This window comes from Vipera berus (genome assembly GCF_964194415.1).
Source record: "Vipera berus genome assembly, chromosome: 3".
Lineage (NCBI taxonomy): Eukaryota > Metazoa > Chordata > Lepidosauria > Squamata > Viperidae > Vipera > Vipera berus.
The window spans coordinates 46,667,852-46,688,124 of record NC_138204.1 but is presented as its reverse complement, the minus strand read 5'-3'; the positions used below and the strand labels follow the sequence as shown (position 1 = coordinate 46,688,124).

Below are 20,273 nucleotides of genomic sequence, written 5' to 3'. Positions count from 1 at the left end.
AAGAAGATGAGGATACTGCCATTTGCTCTGATTTAAATGCTCCCTCCTCCCACTGAATAAGGAACCAAGCAACTAACTGCTATATCTGTAACCTGAGTATACAAGAGTATACAATACACAGAGATCTCTCAAAATGGGATGTGTGGGGTGTGTATCCTCCTGTAGGGTGAGGGTATGGTGCATGAGGGTAGGAGTTTGATTCTGTGGTTGTGCCTGCCCGTTTGACTTTTTTGATGCCCCTGAAGACCCTTCTGAGGGTATATCCATACAATGTGCACAATTGGGAACAAAGATCTTACCATTGAATTATCTTTACACTTTTGACCACTAAGTATTCCCTTTATTGGGAAGAAAACAAAACAGGCTTGACTTGGAGATTGCCTTTCTGGAACTATTAGTTGTCTTGTGAGCTAACACATACAGAGATTGAGATGTCATTTAATTAATTTACTTTTACAATTTAGCGTTGTTAAAAATGAAAAACATTTGTATCAGAGTCTATGGACATTCTCAACCATCCACCTTATGGTTGTCTCAAAGGTACTTTTCAAAAGGCAACTGGACTTTCTTGGGTTTTTCGTTGAAAATGTTTCGCCTCTTGTCCAAGAAGCTTCTTCAGTTCCACTCAGTTCATATAATAATAATATGTTGGAAGGGACCTTGGAGGTCATCTAGTCCAACCCCCTGCTCAGGCAGGAAACCCTATACCATTTCAGGCAAATGGCTGTCCAGTCTCTTCTTAAAAACTTCCAGTGTTGGAGCATTCACCACTTCTGGAGGCAGGTTGTTCCACTGGTTAATTGTTCTAACTGTCAGGAAGTTTCTCCTTAGTTCTAGGTTGCTTCTCTCCTTGACTAGTTTCCATCCATTGCTTCTTGTCCTGCTTTCAGGTGCTTTGGAGAATAGCTTGACTCCCTCTTCTCTGTGGCAGCCCCTGAGATATTGGAACACTGCTATCATGTCACCCCTCACTCTTCTCTTCGTTAAACTACGCATACCCAATTCCAGCAACCGTTCCCTATATGTTTTAGCCTCCAGTCCCCCAATCATCTTTGTTGCTCTTCTCTGTACCCTTTCTAGAGTCTTGACATCTTTTTTACATCGTGGTGACCAAAACTGGATGCAGTATTCCAGGTGTGGCCTTACCAAAGCATTGTATAGTGGTATTAGTACTTCACTTGATCTTGATTCTATCCCTCTGTTAATGCAGCCTAGCACTGTGTTGGCTTTTTTGGCAGCTGCAGCACACTGCTGGCTCATATTATCAAAGATCACAAAGTTGCACTGGAGATCAAATATTGTGTTGATACATAGAATGTATTGCAAAATGTACATTATACAAAAACTGTCCCCTGCATCATTTTTGTCATAAAATTTGAAACAGGAAACCCCAAATAATATTTGGATCCCTACATTTTCTCATTGAACTTGCCTACAGAAAAAAGAATAGCAAAAATATGTCAGGGAAATGGACATATTTAAATGTTCCATTATACTCTACTTTAAAAAAAAATTCTACTAAATGACTATTTCTAATTTTGTTAAGAACTGAAGATGAGATAGATTACTGGCCTTGGGGTGGTACTGCTGGAGACTGCTCACTGCATCCATGAGCCAATTTTTATTGCTAATGCATGGGGAAGAGGAGACCGGGGTGGGGGGGTGAGGAGAAAAGTTTCTTCACATTCTGTCTCTGTGTTGGTTCCTCACTTGGCCTATTATTAATACATGGGAACTTTATATTTTAAGAGAGAAAGGGATCTTACTGTTTCCCATTCTCCTTCTCCCTGTAGTTTAGATAAAAGGAAGGCTTTCCTATTAGTTATTTTCTTTTTAGTTTCCTAGTTAGATTTGTGGAGTCCTTGATGCTCTTAGTTGTTTGCAAATGTTTCATTACTCAGCCAGGTAATAGCAGCAGTGCTAGTAAGTTTGGGATTTGCTAGCTGTTTATAAACAGTTACTTGCCCTTCCAGTGTTAGTAGAGTGTAGTTTTTTTTTCTCTTGGTTATTCCAAGATTAGGGTATAAGTAGTCCTTGACTTATGATTGATCAAAGTTCCAATAGACTTCCATGTGTGTGGGGGGATCTTACAACCTCGATTCAAAGTTCTCCCAATCACTCCCCCAATCACATTACTGCACATTGGGCCCTTGGCGTCTGGGCCACATCTGCAGCCATTTGCAGTGTCCCCTAGTCATGTGACTGTGTTTTACAATGGCTTTGCCAAAAGCCAGCATTTACTTCCAATTTTCAGGAAAATTGGCCCATGGCAAACCTTGGTTTGCTTAACAATTGTGGCATTTTTAAAACTATTTTCTAACACTGGCTCCTGCTAAACCCCAAACTCCAAAATGGAATGTCTACATTCAACCACCGTTAGTTTTAGCAAACTGATTTGCTCATTTTTGTCATTGTGCTTCAAAAACTTGCAGAATTTGTTTGACCAGTCTATAAATAGGATGAAATTGGCACTGATGCATCACATCCAGCGAAACAAACAAGCATTTTCCCACTTCACTGCAATTGCTTGAATATTGAAGATCCCATTCAGATATATTTCTGCAAACAAGTTGACATGTCCTAAATGCTGGATGTATTGCTGTCACATCCTTGTGACACAATGTGTCATACTTCCAGGTATTGAAGATCATTGAGGTGTGTTTTTGTATATTTAAAAGATGCAGCCTAGTCACAATCGAGTGTGTATAAACCAGCATCAAAAGGTGGAAACCCAGTGCTTTTTTTGTAAAAGAAAAAGGTGCCGGAACTCACACATGTCATACAACCCACCTTGCCTACCCTACAAGGTTCCATCCAAAAAAGGTGCCGGAACTCCATTCTGAGCGTTCTATGAGAAAAAAAGCCCTGTGGAAACCCCATTATAAATACACTTTTTACAAGGAATAATTCTACCATTTACCCTATACATTTCTGAAAGTGATCATATGTAGTATTTAAATCAGCACTAAATAACATGCACTATTGAGGTAGCAGGCTATTCCTAAAAAGTGTCTGGGCTTGTAAGAAGGGAAGTTGTCTCTGGTAACAAGTCATTCATTCAAGTTACACTGCAGAGCTGGTGTCTCCAAATTTCTGAAAGAACTGTAACAAGAAAAATTACTAATTATTTTACTAATAATATTATAAAGAATTATATGATGGAATGAAAATTACAGCAACTAGGATAAAAGAACAAAGATATATGACATATTAAACTTGATTCAATTAATGATCACACTCCTAAGATCATTGTTTCCAGTGGGAATGATATTGAATGGTACTGGGTTTATGTTAGTGAACCATCAATGATAAACATAAATTTGTGAATTCATCTCCACCAGCATTATGAGCAAGTTCTTGAGGCCCTTTCAAAACACCAGCAGAGTGGGAACCATTCAATCTTAGGGGGAACCTCATTCCAAAAGGCAGATGCTGCAAAAGAGAAGGTGCCCCTCTGGGGTCTGCATAGATGACATAGCTTAATTGAAGGAACTCATAATCTGCCAACTGTGCCAGACTGAATTGGCTAGTCCAATATTGTGGGAGAGAGGCACAATATTGTGCCTATCTCAAGTAACCAGCACCTGCACATCTGGAAGCAAACTTGCAACCAGTACAGCTCACAAAGCAGAAGTGTTACATGAGCATATTGAGGCATGCCCTTGGCTACCCATGGTGCTGCATTCCAGACTAGTTGAAGTTTACAGATAGTCTTCAAGGGCAGACCGACATAGAATACATTGCTGTAGTCAGCTTATGGAGTGACCAGGGCATGAGTGACTGTTTCAGTAATGTTTCCTACTGTACTTTTAAGGCCAACTTTGCTCAATGATCTCTATCCAGATGTGTTGGAATGAATCTCCCAGAGTCCTCAACTAAAGAAGCTAAAGACATAGACAATATGTCAGCAGGGGGGCATGCAAGAGGGCAGGCTGCTTAGACCAGGGGTCTGCATCCTTGACAACTTTAGGACTTGTGGACCTCAGCTCCCAGAATTCCTCAGCCACCTGGCTGAGGAATTCTGGGAGCTGAGGTCCACAAGTCTTAAAGTTGTCAAGGTTGCAGACCCCTGGCTTAGAGGGTGCAGGACTTTGTTCACCCCAATCCTGTTTCTCATGGGATCACCCCAGCTTTTCATTACCTTGTTCAAAAATGAGACGTTCACCAGTGATCCCAGAAATCCAAAAGCAATTGGGAAAAAGCTCCTAAAGAAAAAAGAAAAAAGTTAATTACTGATGAAAATAATCAACTGCAAATGAACTTGAGATCAAAATCAGATGTGACACTATTAATATTTTTTGTCGAAAGGTAAAACTACCCACCCCTATCCCACCAACATGATTCTGGGCAGCTATCAGAATTAAAAGACAATATAAGCACAAAGTATATTTAAAAATAAAAACACCAACCCCAATTGATTAAGACAGAGAAGCTATCAAATGCACAAATAATATGGGTTTGATTATGTATAATGTTACAGAATATATGTAGTTCCAGATTGGATTACATAAATTCTTAGAGCTTGGTTTTACATTTGCAGATTATTATTTTTCCTACTTTTTTCAGATATCCCTCATCTTTTGTAGCGTTCTTTTGGGTTAACTGGCAACCCTGAAGGTGGCACTGTGGGCCCTCAATGCCCAATATTCATGGCTAGAGAACAAACAGCTCTCCTTTACAATCCCTGTTCTTCTTCCAGTAACTGTTACTTCCACTCCATTCTTTTGACTGAAAACCAAGCTCAGAGAATTAGTACAACCCAAAACTTTCACATACATGATTTCCTATAAAAAATGCAATGGTTTAGGAGGATTGATCACCTGAAGAGATTAATGAAACCATAGGTTTCTAGCATCATGCCTAGTAGAGGCCACCGAAGCAGAACAATGATTATGCCTCCTAGAAAGAAACTGGTTCCCTTAAGTTTCTCCTTTTGGAAAAAGAATCCAAAAGTTCTTCTTAGTCCAATTATAACAGCCAAGCCACACAGGAACAAGATCTAAGGAAGCAAAGAATAGATTTCAGGATTCACTGGAATGTAGCCAGAATAGCAATCTTTATACAATACAGTATTTTATGGGAAAAATAATGGAAGCTGAATCCTATATATCAGTGATGGTGAACCTTTTAGAGACCGAGTGCCCAAACTGCAACCCCAAACCCACTAATGTATTGTTGTGTACCAGGTGGGCATGGCCCGTTGGGTGGGTGTGGCCCATTGGGTGGGTGTGGCCAATTGGGTGGGCATGGCCCATTGGGTGGGTGTGGTTGCGCTGGTAATGGCAGACTGAGTGGGACTAAAACGTTCAATCAATTAATTCCAACTTTGCAAAATCTTTCTTTTTCCCATGAGAAGTGGAAATTGATTGATTGATTGATTGAACCTTTTTTTTTGCACATGGTGGCAGAGGCCTAAAGCGAAAAGGTTTATAAAAGCCAGCTGAAGGCCTAGGACTGGGGCAATGGCACGCGAGCCCACAGACAGGATTCTGGGTGCCACCTAGGGCACATGTCCCATAGGTTCATCACCACGGACTTAGACTTAGAATTAGGAAACCATGAACTCGGAGAGCAAAATGGACATTGCCAACAAATTAAGAATGCTTGGGTATGGTTTGGAGGGCACTTACTTTTCTAGCCTGCCCTATCTATGTTTCCTGGTAAAATACATGGGAAAATACCATTGGAGGAAAATTCCATTTAGGGTTAGGGTTAGGTCACCATGAACTCTTAGAGAAAAATGGACACCGCCAATGAATTCAGAGTGCTAGGGTATGATTTGGAGGGCACTTACTTTTCTAGCCTGCCCTATCTATGTTTCCTGGATAAATGCATGGGAAAATCACATTGGAGGAAAATTCCACTTAGGGTTAGGGTTAGGTCACAATGAATTCAAAGAGAAAAATGGACATTGCCATATAATTCAGAGTGCTTGGGTATGATTAGGAGGGGACTTACTTTTCTAAGCTGCTCTATCAATGTTCCCTGGTAAAATACATAGGAAAATCCCATAGGAGGAAAATTCCACTTAGGGTAAGGGTTAGGTCACCATGAACTCATAGAACAAAATGGACAACACCAATGAATTCGGAGTGCTTGGGTATGGTTAGGAGCAGTGCTTTTTTTGTAAAAGAAAAAGGTGCCAGAACTCACACATGTCATACAACCCGCCTTGCCTACCCTACAAGGTTCCATCCAAAAAAGGTGCCGGAACTCCGTTCTGAGCGTTCTATGAGAAAACAAGCCCTGGTTAGGAGGGTACTTACTTTTCTAGCCTGCCCTATCTATGTTTCCTGGTAAAATACATGGGAAAATCCCATAGGAGAAAAATTCCACTTAGGGTTAGGTCACAGTGAACTCATAGAGCAAAATGGACATCGCCATATAATTCAGAGTTCTTGGGTATGGTTAGGAGGTCACTTACTTTTCTTGGCTGCTCTATCTATGTTTCCTGGTAAAATACATGGGAAAATCCCATTGGAGGAAAATTCCACTAAGGGTTAGGGTTAGGTCACCATGAACTCATAGAGCAAAATGGACATTGCCAATGAATTTGGAGTGCTTGGGTATGGTTAGGAGTGTACTTACTTGTCTAGCCTGGCCTCTCTATGTTTCCTGGATAAATACATGGGAAAATCCGATTGGAGAAAAAATTCAACTAGGGTTAGGATTAGGTCACCATGAACTCATAGAACAAAATGGCCATTGCCCACGATTTTGGAGTGCTTGGGTATGGTTAGGAGGGTAGTTACTTATGAAAAGGTTTTATAAAACCCAGCTGAAGGGCTAGGACTGGGACTATGGTGTGCCTGCCAACAGAGTGGGCTGTGAGTGCCATCTGTGGCACTCGTGCCATAGGTTTGCCACAATGGCTATATATAGTTGGGCCCAATTTTATATTCTGTTTGACCAAACTATCTTATATTGTTGAATAGGAAAGAGAACATTGGTTGTATTTTTTCTCTTTTTTAAAAATCATTTTTAAGAGTAAATTTGGCATGACAGCTTCACAGGTACCACTGTATAGCAACTGTTCATTTAAAAAAAAAGAATTCAAATAAATAAGTCTACTAGAAATGTATATCTGCTAATGCTACCTTAAAGTGCAATTGAATTGATCTGAGATGGGAATATTTGAATGCTATTCCCACTCCAAGTAGAGTAGTGTAGTGTAGTGTAGTGTAGTGTAGTGTAGTGTAGTGTAGTGTAGTGTAGTGTAGTGTAGTGTAGTGTAGTGTAGTGTAGGGGAGGGGAGGGGAGAGGAGAGGAGAGGAGAGGAGAGGAGAGAAGAGAAGAGAAGAGAAGAGAAGAGAAGAGAAGAGAAGAGAAGAGAAGAGAAGAGAAGAGAAGAGAAGAGAAGAGAAGAGAAGAGAAGAGAGCTGGGATGAAGTTGATGAGACTTTTATGATTTTTGCCCTTCTCTTAGGCGGAGATCAACCAATATGCAAAATGCCAGAAAATGCATTTATTTTTTCCTGCAGAAATTGATTCATGAATGGATGGATGAAGTAACATTTTCTCTGTTTATGTAGGGTGGATGTGAAAACTTTTTGTTGCACCAGAATTCTCTCCCCACTTTCCCCACCAGTCTAGTTCACAGTTCAGTGTCCTATTTCTGATGCTTACCTCTAGAATCTGCCTTTTCTTCTTCAAGTCAGCCACCATGGCAACAGATGCTGAATGACGATTGATATGGGAAGCTACATGTGTTATTTGTTTTGGAACAGTGTCACCCTGCAGCCATTCTTACATTTTTATATATATTTATTAAACCATGCACAATTTTAAACTAAAATCTTTAACGGGTTAAAATGGCTAATTCTGATCTGGTAGTCAAAGCTCATGTGCCTGACTGATTAAAAAATCAGTTTATAAATAAATGCACTTATCCTTAAAGCATAAAAATATATGAGTGGAAGTTCTTGTAAAGCAGGCTCAGCAAAATTGAAAGTTTTTTAAAATAAATCCACCTATTATTTTATCATAAAAGGTAAATTTAAAGGTTCCCCCGCACATGCGTGCTAGTCGTTTCCGACTGTAGGGGTCGGTGCTCATCTCTGTTTCAAAGCCGAAGAGCCAGCGTTTGTCCGAGGACGTCTCCGTGGTCATGTGGCCAGCATGACTAGATGCCAAAGGCACACGGAACACTGTTACCTTCCCACCATAGTGGTCCCTATTTTTCTACTTGCATTTTTATGTGCTTTCAAACTGCTAGGTTGGCAGAAGCTGGGATGAGTAACAGGCGCTCACTCTGCTACGCGGCACTCGGGATTTGACCCACCAAACTGCCGATCTTCTGATTGACAAGCTCAGCGTCCTAACCCACTGAGCCACCGCGTCCCTTATCATACTCACTGCTTATTATTTCTTTTTGCACAAAACATTTGATACTTTAAAAAAAACTTACATTTCCAAAGGCCAGAAGCACCGAATCCATGTACAACAATATACCAAACAGGAGGAAGAATATCCCAAAGCCAACAAGCCCAACACCAATTTCTACAATAGATGAAATTGGTACCATCAAAATCACAGCAATCTTAAGGGATCACCTAATTGAAGTGAGCCAGGATCACATGAAATTTAGCAGAAGGAAAAGATTTTGGTGCTTGGGATAGCTGAAGGACTGCTGGCTCATTTCAGGTTAAAATAAAAGACTGAAGTACAGTAGTGGCCTCAACATAAAATTCAACCCTGTTTGAATTTTTTGACATCGCCCAAATTTCATTCTATTCCTCTGATGATTCAGGTTAGATGACATCCTTCATCTCTCTCATTCTAATTTCTGTCCCTAAAGTCTTTAGGCATAAGATTTTTTTTTCATTTGCCTAGCCGTTATAGGATATACAGTAGATCAGTTTCTTTCACATCTTTCCAATACCTTTTCAACCAGAAAACTTGATCCCGTAGGCATATCAGTTGTATCTTTGAAACCAGCTTCTAATGTGGTGCAGATCCAAAATGAACCAACTTTAATTACTAAGTTTGGAATGAACAATCTTAATACAAAATATTATAAACCTTTCTTGTTACTGGTTTTCTTTTACTCAGAGAAACTCCTTTTAAGCATCTTGAAATATTTCTGGTGTGAATCGACATCAGTGCATGGTTTTGCTTCTCACATTGCTTCACACTTAAATTAGTTTACCTTAGCTTTGCTCAACCTGGTGGTAACCTGTAGTTGTATTGGACTACAACACTCAGAATTCCTAGTTAGCCACAGCTGACTTACATATTATTGGCAATTGTGGGAGGATTATTTTTGGGTGACCATTTAATACAGTCTGAGTCACTGAAGCAGTAGGCGTGAGCTTAAATGGACTCCAGAAGATGGTAGAGGACTTGTCCATGGGGTCGCGATGGATCGGACACAACTTCGCAACTAACAACAACAAAATGTCTGTTGGTTATGACCCTACAGCATACATGTCAAACACAAGGCCCGGGGGCCGGATCCGGCCCATGAAGTGATTTCATGTGGCCTGCAAAGCCATCCTGGAAACAGTGAGGGAATGGCCCCCACTGCCTTGGCCCTGGCCCAGAGACCCTCCTTCTGCCAGAGACCCTCAGATCTGTCCCACTCCTGCCCAGGCCCCCATAGGCACCCTTGATGCGAACGAGGTAGAGCTGACCATGCCCACCCAGTAGGCCATATGCACTCTAGCCATGCCCACCCAGTAGGCCACGCCCACCCTGGCCATACCCACCCGGCCCCCTGAGGGCAACCGCAATGCTGATGCGGCCCTCAATGAAACTGAGTTTGACACCCCTGCCCTACAGCATCTTCTTAGGAACACATTTCAGGTTAGACTAAATCACACTGCTGAGAGATCACCAGTGCCAATTAGAAATACTGTGAAGTTATCTGACTTGTCCCCTGGGACCAGAAGCAAGTAGATTTACTTAGATTGTTTCCCATAAGCAAATTTGTAATAAATGTGCCAATAGAGCAATCAATTGTAACACAATTTTAAAGAGGTCTGAGCTTTCAAACAGATTAACTTTGATTATAATTTCAGAGTGAAACCAATGACATATTGCTGAAATATGATAACAAAACCCTATCTGCTAAGTTCATACTCACTCTGAAGTTCTGTAATTTCCAACATATTTGCTGCTGAAGGCTTAGAAAGGATTGGCTGTCAAGACCTCCATGTATTTCTCAGTTAGTGAACCTTGGAAAGACCTTTAGCCCTTACTGCATCATCCTGCAAATTATTAACCTCTGTGCAATGGATACTTCATTGAACTACCATTATAGATCTTACAAGGTGAGCAGTGTTGTTACAATCATATAGTTTGTATTTCCTGTATCCTGGATCTTGAAAAGGAAATAGATAGTGGCACCTAGTAACTGCCTGTAGCTCTGCTTAACAAGGCATTTCCAGAATAATCCTGCAAAAAGTAACACTACTTGTGCAAGTATTTGTATGGTTTAATATATTGAGTACTCCCCTTACCATCCCATTAGCCCTGGCTTTGTTTTTGTTTTCCTTCAAGACCTCTTATCATTACTTCCAAGCTGTAGGATGGTTTGGATCCTACCTTGCAGAGGACTATCATCTAATATAGTGTTTCTCAATCATGGCAACTTTAACCCCTGAGGACTTCAGTGCTGGCTGGGGAATTCTGGAAGTTGAAGTCTATAGAGTTTAAAGTTGGTAAGGTTGAGAAAAGCTTCTCTGACACAATGTTTATCAGAAGACAGATTCTCCTTTAAAAGTGACCTCTGCCTGACAGGCTATCAGTGTAATATGAAACATAAAAGCTAATTGGGTGACTTTGGGCCAGTCACATTCTCTCAGCTCAAACTACCTCACAGGGTTGTTGTGGGGAAAAATAGGAGGAGGAAGTTGGCTTGGATTTGTTCACGACTTGAGTTATTTGTAAAATAATAATGGTGGGACACATAAATAAACCAACCAACCAACCAACCAACCAGCCAGAGAAAGCAAAACCTGAGATATAGAGTAACAACCAATTGGTCCCTGTTGTGATATTTAAGTGGAATTTCAATTTCTAAATGTGATTCTATGCCCATAAGTAGTATATGCCACTTTAATACAAATCTATATTTTCTTTTGTCTAACTTTTTGTGAATCATTATTTCTTTTATTAAAAAATAAAAATTAAATGTACAATCCAATGAATGATAAATTGCTAGATAGCAGTTGCAAATGCATATTTTAGGAAGGGAGTCCTAAAACGGAACAAGTAAACACCAGAAAAAGCCTTTTTTTTAAACTAGGGAACAAGATGGGATATTGAGATTTTGATTATCTGATAGAAATTGTTTCATGTTAGCATTTTGCTATTTTGCCTCTCTTCCATATAAATATCATATTTTTTTCCTCTTCAATGTACTTCAGAGCATTTCCTTTTAGTACATAGATATATTGTTATAAAAAAATAAGTTTCAGTTTTTGACCTGGCAATCAGCACAAACCATCATTATACAAATAATTAAATGACCAGGGACATCTACATCATCTACGTGTGAGTCACAGAACATATTTTTTATAGGGAAGAAGATGCATCATATTAATACTTACTAAATAGCTAATGCAGGAAAACAAATGACTCATGCAGAACATGATATACATGAAATGTATACTCATAACTGTTTCTAAAAATGGTTTCTTGTATTAATTTCATATGTTATTACTAGATATATTTGAGTAAAAACTGTACCATAGGATGATAAATTTATTAATTTAACTTCAGAGCCTCACTTCCTTGATAACAGATAAAGTATGGTTTCTACATTTAGCTATGGTACTCAAGGAGGCTCTCATCCTTGAATACTGATAGGATTTATTGTGAGTGCAACTATATATGTATTTACTGGCATATCATTAAGAGATGAAAACCCATGATCTATATTCCTTCGTGCTCATTTTATGACTTTATTGGTGGTTTATTAGGGGGGGACAGTTTATTCTTTATTGTTATGCATCTGTACCGTGGAGATGTAAGCCTCCAAGAGTTCCTCAACTGCAGTGAGTGAAAAAAAATTCAATAGTAAATAAACGTAGCTGTATATATTCAGCTGAAATATATAGAAATATAGAGAACAGTACACTCTGAGGACAACTGTGTACAGTATACCTTTCTATCCCGCCTTTTCCTAGGTCTTAACACTTCCATATTAAAAAAAGGGAAGCACACACAGTCTAGTTATAAACCATCCATTTTTTATTTATTTGCTTTATACAAACTTGCAAGGTACAAATGCATTTATTTTGTTCTGTTTTTCTTGCGTGTGTTGGTATTATTATTATTTTTTTGTTTTGAGCGGGAGGACCTTTTAAAGTAACTACACCTAGAACAAATGTTGCAGGAAATAATATTAAGTATTATTTAATTATGGAAAGATTATCCCTTGGTTTGGTGTGAAGAACCCCCAAGTCACCAACATATTGTTTTCAATCACAGAACAGCTAATTTTTATAATTGTCATAATCTAAGGTCACTTTTATACAAAAAGAAAGAAAAAGAAAGACATCAACATCACATTGCTTCTTTGATAATTTTAACATCTAACACAAGTTTTTTTCTCTCCAAATAATGTGCATAAATAATGCAGTATTTATTGGTTGCAGGTGCTGCTGGTATATGAACATTTTATTAGAAAGGAACACACATGCACATGTATGCAAAAAATAAAACATGTTAAAAACAGAGTTCTACAATACTGCAAAACTGTAACCTAAATGTGCTCTGCTGAGAACTTAGAGCAATGTTTCTCAGCCTTGGCAGCTGAAAGACTCATGGACTTCAGCTCCCAGAATTCTCTAGTCAGATACTGGAAAGCCAGCTCTGCTGGCTGGGAAATTCTGAAAGTTGAACTTCACACATCTACAAGCTACCAAGGTTGAGAAATATTGATTAAAAGCCTCAGGATGCTTAAACTGACACTGGCAATAATCAGTTACAATCCTACCTTGCTATGAATTGAACAGAGGGCTTGAGAAGGATAAGAGAATGCTTTTTGATGTTATTCATATCATTTTAATGCTTTCCATAATAGCAAAAAAGTGCCTGTTTTATATGTAGGAAAGGAGAAAAGGTGATTTGAGAAGGGATTTGCACTTCCCTGAAAGAAAAAAATCAGCTGAGCTGAGCTGAGATTACAAAATGTAACACCATCTTTACATTGCCCTCTATACCCTAAAATAGAGTTCTCCAACCTTTCCAGGGTGGTGGCCCGGAAGGGGGGAGGGGAAAAAAAGAGAGGATAATTTTGTGGGAGGTACAGGAGTGTGCATGAGCACCCATTGTTTGCGCAAGTGGGGTTGAGAGCCCCTGTGACACTCATGAGAGTGATGCTCCGAGCTCTCGCGCAAGTGGGGCCCCAAGCGCCCACGATGCTCATGTGAGTGGGGCTGTGCACGCGCAAACACACGTGAGAACCAGCCAGCCACTCACTTGGCCCGGTTGTAAATAGGACATGGACCAGTAGCGGGCCATGGCCCACAGGCTGGGGACCCCTGCCCTAAAATATTGGTGGAATGGTTTTCTTTTGAGATGGTTGCCATGTTTATCAAGCAGCTGCACAAGTAGGACCACTACCTCCAAGTCTTCAAAAGAGGTAGAATAAGGAGCCACTCTCTAAATTAAGAGAGGGCCAAATCTAAATAGATAATCCTTCACATAGGCTAACTAAGACCTTTCCTCAGCTCTTACTTCATCTCTCTACTAAGCTACTAGCATTTGGAATGGGTCAATCACAGAAAGGAAAAACGTACCGACTGAAAAATGTACCTTTCTCCCACTAGATTGGACATGCGGAGGTAAATACAGCAGCTTAGAGAGCAGTTGGGACTGAAGAGAGGAAAATAAAACAATTATCTTGCAGGGATTTCTCTCTGCTAGTGACACCAAAATGAACAAATCTGAACAAAAGGGAGGAAAAAAATAAGTGGCATCAACATTTCAAAGCCACCTCTATTGCAAAGGATCCCAGTGGGATAGCTGTATACCAGCGAGACAATCTTTGCGGTCCCTGATACGCTACAGTTCTATAATTCATCTGACAACATATCTTTCAAGCCAGAACTTCACCAGGGTTAAGTTAACTCAGCTTTGCTAGTTCCAAATAAGCTATTGCCAAGTTGCATCAACTGAGGCTTAGGCCCTGGTGTAGAAAACATGAGCTTACCTAGTAACAAGGAAATAAATGCACCACTCCCTTACAGACAGCTTTCATTCATTTTAAATAAATTTGCTTTTAATAAAAAGCAGAAAAATATATATTTATTTAAATATGCCTTTTAAAATTTCTTTCTTTAATTATTTTGATACACCACCCAGTGTCTGTATTTCAGAAACTCAGTGGCAAAACAGGCTTCAGCAGCCCTGTACACAGAGAAAGTAGGCCCAAAAGAAATTAGTATAGGGAGAAGAGGAAGGAAACCCATATATATTATATATATATATATATATATATATAAAATATATATAAATGTACACACACATATATATCACGGTATAATTTTTAAAAACACATATTAAGGCATGTAGAGGATCATGAAGGGATAACATTTTTATGAGCTAACAGAAGCTACTGCAAGAGCAGAATGAAATACTTTCATCATCATCATCTTCATTAATGTGGAATGTCAACAGTATTGCTAAAGGAGAAGGGTCTAAAACTCTGATTCTCTGATCTACATGTTGCCAACAAGTTCATTTAAATAATTAAAAAAGAGACAGCATCTTTGTTGGACAGGGCGATGGAAAGTTTCGCTTGTAAATATGGATGAAGCTGAACTCTTAGACATGCCAAGGCAGTACTTCTTTTGCAGCAAGCAGCAGGATAGAGGACCCGATAATGCTAGATTCCACATAGCAAGAGATGGGAACATTTATCACTTAAGCTCTTAGATCAGAAGGATGATTCTGGGTGCTGAGTCATTAATTCCTTTTAATACACATGGAGATAGATTCGTAGACAAATTCTTAAAAACAACAATATCAGAACTCTTCCAGAGATACTGTGCAGTTAACTTTCTATTTTCTGAACATTCATTTCAACAGGATAATCATATATATGGATGCTTAGAAACTCCAATGTGGATAGAAAGCCTTACTATAAATACATTGAGGATTAAAGCCTAATAGGAATAAGCCATACCCGTTTCAGTGGAATTTACTCCCCAAAAGCATAGGTAAATTTTGAAGCTTAAGTCTTTTACTATGTGTGGGCCTGAGAAATATTCCTTCTAATGGACTGATATGCCTGGTCTCTCCATGTTTCTTCAGTCTAACATACACGGACTAGAATGGATCAGCAAGTCATCAAAATAGATGCTAAGAGACTTTGCTGAGCCAGCCAAATTCCACCAATGCACTATTACTTTAGAACTATATCCTTACCACAAACAGGGGTGACCAAGAATCATTTGGTAATACTGCAGTTAGCTCTTTTCATTTTGTAAATAGAACTCTATTCTCTTGGGATCAAACTTGACTTGATATCCCTAAGTTTAAATTCTGGTGACTATGCACACCTGCAGCCTTCTCTTTCAACAGAAGTGGTTTGCTGTTGTCTTTTCCTGGGACGTTGAAGAGGACAGCTCTAACTTTTGAAATGTGGGAGTTGCCCAAATCATATATATGTTGGGAAAAGGGTACAGGGTAAGGTGCATATTATAAGTACTGAATTCTCTCCATTTTAGTTCACTCTTCCTAAATGATTTCTCACTGGCATCACTTCTCTGTTGTAAAAAGTTGTATGCTGTGGAGATGCTTCCCCCTGCAAACCTTTTGCTCTTTAAAATTAGAGTATTAATTCATTTTGTCATACAAAAAATCAAAGCAAATCACATTTCATACCTATTTAAACTTGAATTTGAAAGACTTATGTGCATTGATAATGTATGTCAACTATTGATTAAAGTAGGTACTTGGATATTAAAGTTACCCCTAAAAAGCCATGAAAGAATTAGACTTCTTGATAGCCTTGGAAAATTGTGAGAATTTTCAAGACTATTTGAAGAAGTTTGAACATAAGGAACAGTGCTGCTCAAAGCGAGCGTTTTCTGTTTCAGCTGGGATCCAAACTATTTTTTCATGCATCACGGTAAAGAATTGCAGCAGCCCCATGGGTCAGGTGATCCAAATTCAGACATTTGACAACTGACTCATATTTATGATGGTTGCAGTATCCCAAGGTCATGTGAACCTCTTTTGTAATCTTCTGACAAACAAAGTCAGTGGGGAAACCAGATTCACTTAACAACCATATTGCTAACTTAAGAACTGCAACAACTTTGGCAAGAAAGGTTGTAAAATGGGGCAAAAAATTGGGGATCAATTGTGGTCATAAGTCGATGATTACCTGTATTCATGGAATCCATTTGTAGGTACTGTAGTACAGCCATTTTCTACTGCTGTGTGATTTTTTTAAAATTGTGTTTCCTTCTCCTTTTACAATGTCCCTGAAAAAAGTAACTTCTAAGCATTTTTCACACTTAACGACCACTGCAGCATCCCCATGCCTGGGGTCAAAATACAGACAATTGTCAACTGACTCATATTTATGACCATTGCAGTGTCCCAGGATCATGCGATCCCCTTTTGTGACCTTCTGACAAGAAAGTCAATGGGGAAGCCAGATTTTTACTTAACAACCAAGTTACAACTGAAGTGATTTACTTAGCAACTGTGGCAAGAAAGGTTGTAAAATGGGGCGAAAGTCACTTAACAAATGTAGCAACATAAATTTTGGGTTCAGTTGTGGTCATAAGTCAAGGACTATCTGTACTTGTGAAGAAGCAAAATATTGGGGGATGGGGAAGAAATGCAGAATTTTTGAAAACATGGCAGTGAACTCATTGAATATCTAGGTCTGGATTATAAAGAAGCTAGCTGATTTTTTGTATTCTGATCTAGAACAATTTTATTTCCTTCAATAAAATCGACTCTAGTTGGCTTTATATTGGGCATGATCAATTGATAGCCTTTGAAATAAATCTATGAGCCATATGATCATCCAATTATATTTTGATTCATCTATTAATAAGACAGATTGTTTTCAAAAGCACTACGTTGGGTGACAGGTCCTGTCCGTGCCCAAGTTCAATAGTATGGGATTCAGATTATGAAGTGTTACAAGCAGTGCTTTTTTTGTAAAAGAAAAAGGTGCCGGAACTCACACGTCATACAGCCTGCCTTGCCTACCCTACAAGGTTCTATCCAAAAAAGGTGCTGGAACTCCGTTCTGAGCGTTCTATGAGAAAAAAAGCCCTGGTTACAAGGTTTAATGCAATGTCTGATTACTGTATCTCTAAACAGGTAAGATCATCTTAGCTTTAAGTGGTATTCAGGATTTACCATGTATAAACCTTTGAGTGTACAACTGCAGTGTGGAAAAGGTCCAAATTAGATCTTTGATCTAGCTTAATATAAGTTAGGACAACTTGGTACTTACTGTACTTCACAAGAGTAAATTTCCCAAGTCCTTTTTTAGTACAGTAACTCTCCCCTGTCCTGTCCTTCTGAATTATTTTCACAACTTTAGAAAAAACGGAGGACTCATTTGGGAAAGCTGCCAACTTTCAGGTGCTGATAGAAGCAAATACAGTGAAGGTCTTGCACTCTTGACATAAGAGCTTAGTTCCTCTTAAAGTTCATGATCATAAGCGATTGTTATTATAGCTCCAGCTTGGACAGAGATGAATGAAATGCACTCTGTGTGAGATAGTGAGAGAATTCTACTTCAAAGTAAATGTTGCTCCATTAGTCTAAAGTTGAGAGAAATGCTACAAATGGCAAAAATTGAAAAAGCCTCACTTTCTCCTTCCAATGATACATAGGAGAGAATTGATTTATACATACTATGGAATCAGCTCATAGCTTGCTTCAGTTAAGTCCAGACACATTTCCATTTCTTTTGCAGACTTGCTGTTTCATTAGTTTCTTGATGCCGAAATCTTCATAGCATATACTTTCTTTCTGGCTCCAACGTATATCCTGGAGAACCAAGAGCTGAGTGGCACTATTTTGAATTGGCTCTGATATGAGAATACATATGTCACGTACCAGCCCCACTTCTGAGTCACCGTAAACTTAAAACACACAAAGTGGTTTATCCCATCAAACTGAACTCCTTTATGGCCATCCTTCCCCTTTGTATCTTTCATCCACACTTCTATTACATGTCCACGTACATTGCACATACTTTCTGTTCCATCTTTCTCATAAACTTAGGAAAAGTGAGGGGGTGGGAACACTTCAGCCTATCACAGCCATTACAAGATTCCTAAGAATTAGCAGATTTCAAAGCTGCTTCTGTTTCCCCCCCCCCTTCACACTGACAACCTTCTGTTCCCTTTATTTGCCATATCCACAAGGTTCAGCGATGCTTCCTTCTTCCTCTTCTTGTGAGTGGGTAGACATAAGTATAGGCAGCATGACCATGCATCGGTTGCTTAATTCCATAGCTTAAAGTTTCTAGAGCCAATCAGAATGGCAGATGGGAACAAAGTGTGAGGAGGGAAAATACGCCGTTCAATTCAATAAAGTGGTTATAAAGTCTCTGGCTGCCACGGCAATCTATTCTTTATATATTTCTCCTCCCTCAAAGTAAAAAAAAAAGTAAAATAAAAGCAAGTAATGAAGGAGGTTAGAAATTTAGGAAATGGCTACCTAAGGATAGGAAATTGTACATTCCCCTGCTATCACCAGCTTTCGTTTTTCAGTTCAAATTATTTGATGCTTCTGCTGATCTTCAGCCACCCGTCCTTTGACTTGACTCCTCTTGCAGGGAGGAAGAAGCCATCTCGCAGAATGGGACTTCTTCAGGCATCTGAGAGGTTTTGGTACAAGCTTTGGCAGCAGTGGGAGGAGAACCAGAGCGAAGACAAAGCACACTTGTCTTCTTCAGAGGCAGTTTTCCTTCCTGAATGTTTCTGCAGCTCAACCGCAGGAGATAGTAGGCAAACCATAGGAATGGTTATGTTATGTACATTATTAAGCAGTAGAGTTGAGAGGACAAATTCATGTGTTAAAATGTGGCTCCATGGAACTTCACAGCATTCACAGCAGCCAGGGCTTGTGCTGGGGAGAACAGAGGAAGAAGAGAAGAGATAAAATTTTTTAGTGATAATCACTGAAGATGAAACCTGCTGACAGCAGTATAAATATAGCTAAAGTACTTTGGGACACATAGGTAAAGTATTTGATGACATGTTGAATGGTCACTCAGCTTTGTCAGTCCAGATTGGTAGCTCAAGTTTGGTGCCCCAGTAGAACAGTAGCATGGCACAGAAGGAATAAGGCAGCGTTTGAAGGAAGTGCTGCCACCACTGCTGGTTACATCTCTTCCACTCTGCCAGTGTCACTCCCAAATCAGCCATATTAACCAGAAGACAGAAGTCTAGCATTTAAGTGGAGAGGTGAGAATAATACTTTTAATGGTCCAGAGGCCCGAACAAAGCTTGGGACCACCTCTGTGGATGAATGCTAAAGCTGGCAAACAAGCATTTGCCCTTCCCTTGGAAAAACTGATGGGGAGAGGAATGGGGACTGAATTTTTTCCCCAGTGAATTCCTTTTGGTGGTTACCAAGGGTACTCTTTTAGTTTCCCTGAACCTTTAAAAATAAAAATGGTAGAAAATGCCAGGGCACAAAACTACCCTCCAAGGCCTACCTGAGTTTACTCATCTCCTTGGTTATATCTCTGCTTAAAGCTTTGTGACAGAGAAGAATCACTAGAGCAGTATTCTGTTCTTACTGTTCTGACCGCAATAGTAATGCTTACTGTCCCTTGGGAAAAGGACTGGAAATTAAACTCCTGTTATCTCTTCAATAGAACTGGAGTTGTATGAGCCAAAGTCTGTTTTGGATGCTTCAAAATTCCAGCATTGTCACCCAATTTAATCCTTGAGGTCTTTAAAAACACAGAAACCTAGTAATTTGTGGACTGTCTTCCACATTACCAAGCTGGACTGACAGTATTATCCTGTGAACTCATACTTGAAATATCCCTCTTAGGGCTGTCAGGATGGCTATATGTGCATAAAGTCACAGCTTAAATGAAGGACCTCGGGCATCAAAAAATACGTCAGTGATTTTGTATTAGAGGGTGATTTTGTCGCCCTCTAATACAAAGCTATATAAAAATAATTATGAAAAACTATGGGGTAAAATTCAAAAGGAATTGGAGAGTTGGCAAAAATTGCAATTGTCTTTGCTGGGACGGATTGCAGCAGTGAAAATGAATGTCCTGCCCAAATTTTTATTTTTGTTTCAAATGATACCGATTCTTA

The 20,273-nt window shown here is 39.4% G+C and overlaps 2 protein-coding genes across 8 annotated transcripts in view; both read right to left on the bottom strand.

The window, feature by feature from the left end:
• Positions 1-3,063: 3,063 nt before the first annotated feature.
• GOLT1A (golgi transport 1A) lies at positions 3,064-8,524 on the bottom strand (the record flags this gene model as incomplete). Its single annotated transcript, XM_081325454.1, has 4 exons — positions 3,064-3,102; positions 4,142-4,205; positions 4,821-4,999; positions 8,408-8,524. The coding sequence occupies 4 exons, from the start codon at positions 8,522-8,524 to the stop codon at positions 3,064-3,066; spliced, it is 399 nt and encodes a 132-aa protein (XP_081181580.1).
• A 9,780-nt stretch (positions 8,525-18,304) lies between these two features.
• Positions 18,305-20,273, bottom strand: part of PLEKHA6 (pleckstrin homology domain containing A6) — a 217,233-nt gene continuing 215,264 nt past the window's right edge. For all 7 annotated transcript variants that reach the window (XM_081324113.1, XM_081324115.1, XM_081324114.1 and 4 more), the window contains one exon: positions 18,305-19,062. The gene's annotated coding sequence lies outside the window, so the exon portion shown is untranslated. The remainder of the gene's footprint in view (positions 19,063-20,273) is intronic.